This window comes from Manacus vitellinus, unplaced genomic scaffold, assembly GCF_001715985.3.
Source record: "Manacus vitellinus isolate BGI_N305 unplaced genomic scaffold, ASM171598v3 scaffold_39_pilon, whole genome shotgun sequence".
In the NCBI taxonomy this organism is placed as follows: Eukaryota; Metazoa; Chordata; class Aves; order Passeriformes; family Pipridae; genus Manacus; species Manacus vitellinus.
The window spans coordinates 3334752-3337024 of NW_021940534.1; the positions used below are offsets into that span (position 1 = coordinate 3334752).

General features: G+C 48.5%; 1 protein-coding gene across 1 annotated transcript in view; it reads left to right on the top strand.

Annotated features, from left to right (window-relative positions):
• Positions 1-6: 6 nt before the first annotated feature.
• JARID2 (jumonji and AT-rich interaction domain containing 2) overlaps positions 7-2273 on the top strand; it is a 214791-nt gene continuing 212524 nt past the window's right edge. The window contains exon 1 of the mRNA XM_018077644.3: positions 7-438. Coding sequence (XP_017933133.1) covers positions 394-438 — 45 coding nt within the window. The 5' untranslated portion in view covers positions 7-393. The remainder of the gene's footprint in view (positions 439-2273) is intronic.

Below are 2273 nucleotides of genomic sequence, written 5' to 3' on the forward strand. Positions count from 1 at the left end.
GGCCCCTCTCCTCCTCCAAGATGTAACTACAGCTCTGACACTAAGGACCTGCAGATCGCTTAGGCGGCTTGAGAAAGAGAAAAGGGGATATCAAGGGCGTCGGTTTTTTTTGTGTTTGGGGGATATTTTCCATTATAATGCTTCACTAAAGTGAATTTTTTTTTTTGTTTCCTTCGCATTCGTCTTTTTTTTTTTTTTCCGTCCCCCATTTCTCGGATTTATTGCTAGGAGAATCACATTGTGAGGAAAGAAAGTCGGATTACAAGATACCACTACAAACAACCCCCTCCCCCCTGGATTTTTTCGGTATTTTTTTATTTTTTTTTTTTAATTGTCGCGGCTTTAATTCATGAAGCAATTGTCCCCTTTTGCAATCAGAATTTGGATACCAGAATGAGCAAAGAAAGACCCAAGAGGAATATAATTCAAAAGAAATACGTAAGTGGTCATAACATATATCGTTTGACTCCCAGTTTTAGGAAATGGCAGTGAATGTCAAGTTTATAGCTAATCCTGCAGCTCTAAGGCTTTGGGAACAAATGTGATGCTGAATTTGATTTTTTCTGTGGTGTGGTGGGGGAGTTTCAGAGGCCCCTTTTAACGGGCAAGCCTATCCAGTTTGGTTATAAAACCAGATTTGTGTAGCGATTCCTCCGGTGAATAAATGTATTGACCTCAAATGACACAATCATAATCTAGTTTTAGATGAAACGCGGGGGGCTGCTGCGATAATGTCACCGAACTGCATTTTCAAGTGGTTTTATTAATTCTGCGCTTTCGCATGCGAAGAGAGATTTGTTTGGGTTTTTTTTCTTTGGGTTTTGGTTGTGTTGTTGTTTTTTTGGTTTTTTTTTGTTTTTTGTTTTTTGTTTTTTTAAAGATCTACGTGTGTCTATCCCCGTCTCGTGAAGCGGCGGCGGTGGTTGTTGGAAGCCCTTTAAGTTGAAACCGAGTGTCTGGTTATGGCGAGCTGGTTTCTCGCAGTACCACATCCCATCTCCTGTGTGTGATCCTCGGCTGCTCTGCCTTGCGATAGACGCCGGAGCAGCTGGGGATCGCCTTACGGGCAACGCGTTCCTAGGGATTGACCGGAATAATGAGGAAAATGGCTCGGTACAGTTTTAAAAATAATTCATTATGATGGCTCGAAAATTTGGGCTAATCCAGCGCAGCCCGGGCTGTATTTCTGCCTCTCTTTATTCAGCCGCTTAACCAATCCCTTGTAATTGTCTAATCCTTTAAACATATAAATGTGGATGGGTAGTTAGATTTTTGTTCGTGCTCCAGTTACGTTTTGATTGGCACGGGGCAGTTTTTCTTTTCGTTTGGAAAAACGAAGGGGATTATCCATATATGCAGTAGAGAGAAAAATGATTTTTATGTGAACGTTAAAAAAATTATACGTATATATATGTATATTGTCCCCCCCCTCTGTCTCCCCCAAAATTATGAATCCTCGCTTCTGGGTATGTTTGATGCGAGGCTTTAAAAGTTGTAGGTTATATCGTGTCTTGTCGCCTGCGCCGATTTCTTTCAGAGAGGGGTGTTCCTGGGCAGGGAGGGTGACCTTCGGGACACTTTCCCTCGCTATTATATAGATTTGGTAAAAACTGCAGTTGACTCCAGCTGACTGCCCGGTATCGATTGCCCGCCCCGCTGAAACGCTGCCCGGGGGTGGTGGTGGAACGATGTATGTGTGTTGGGGGGGTGAGCTGGTGGTGCGCGATATTTCAGAGCTGACTCCCCCTCTGCTTTCCGCCCCCCCCCTCTCCTACACCCCCTAAATTTCCGAATTAAAATACATCCGCATTGCAGAGGAGAGGGGAGCCCGGGGCCGGCGAGTTTAAACTATGGCATCGAAACGGGAACGGCGGGTGGAAAGTGTGGCGAAACACGCGAGGCGTCCACGTTTCCCAGGCAGGCAGACAAAAGCGGGGCGGGGGGGACGTGTGGGGGGGAGGAAACCGCGGTGTTAATAATTAAAGCTGGGGGAGAGGAAAAGGGAGAGATCGCCCCAAACCCCGGCTCTCCACGGGCTCGCCGAGGCGAACAATGCGGCGCCGCTCCCGCACCGCCGGGCAGGGGGTGCGAGCGCGGCTCTCGGGGGAGGAAGGCAGGAGGGACGGGGGCGGACAATGTGCCGCGGTGCTCCCGCGGTCACAACTTCGCGGCGGCGCTTTCATTTAACCCTTCTCCCCCCTGCTCTCTTTCCCCTCCGCCCCCTCCCCGTTTTCATTTCTGGCAGGGGGCGGCGGTGCCGGCGGGCCGCGCTG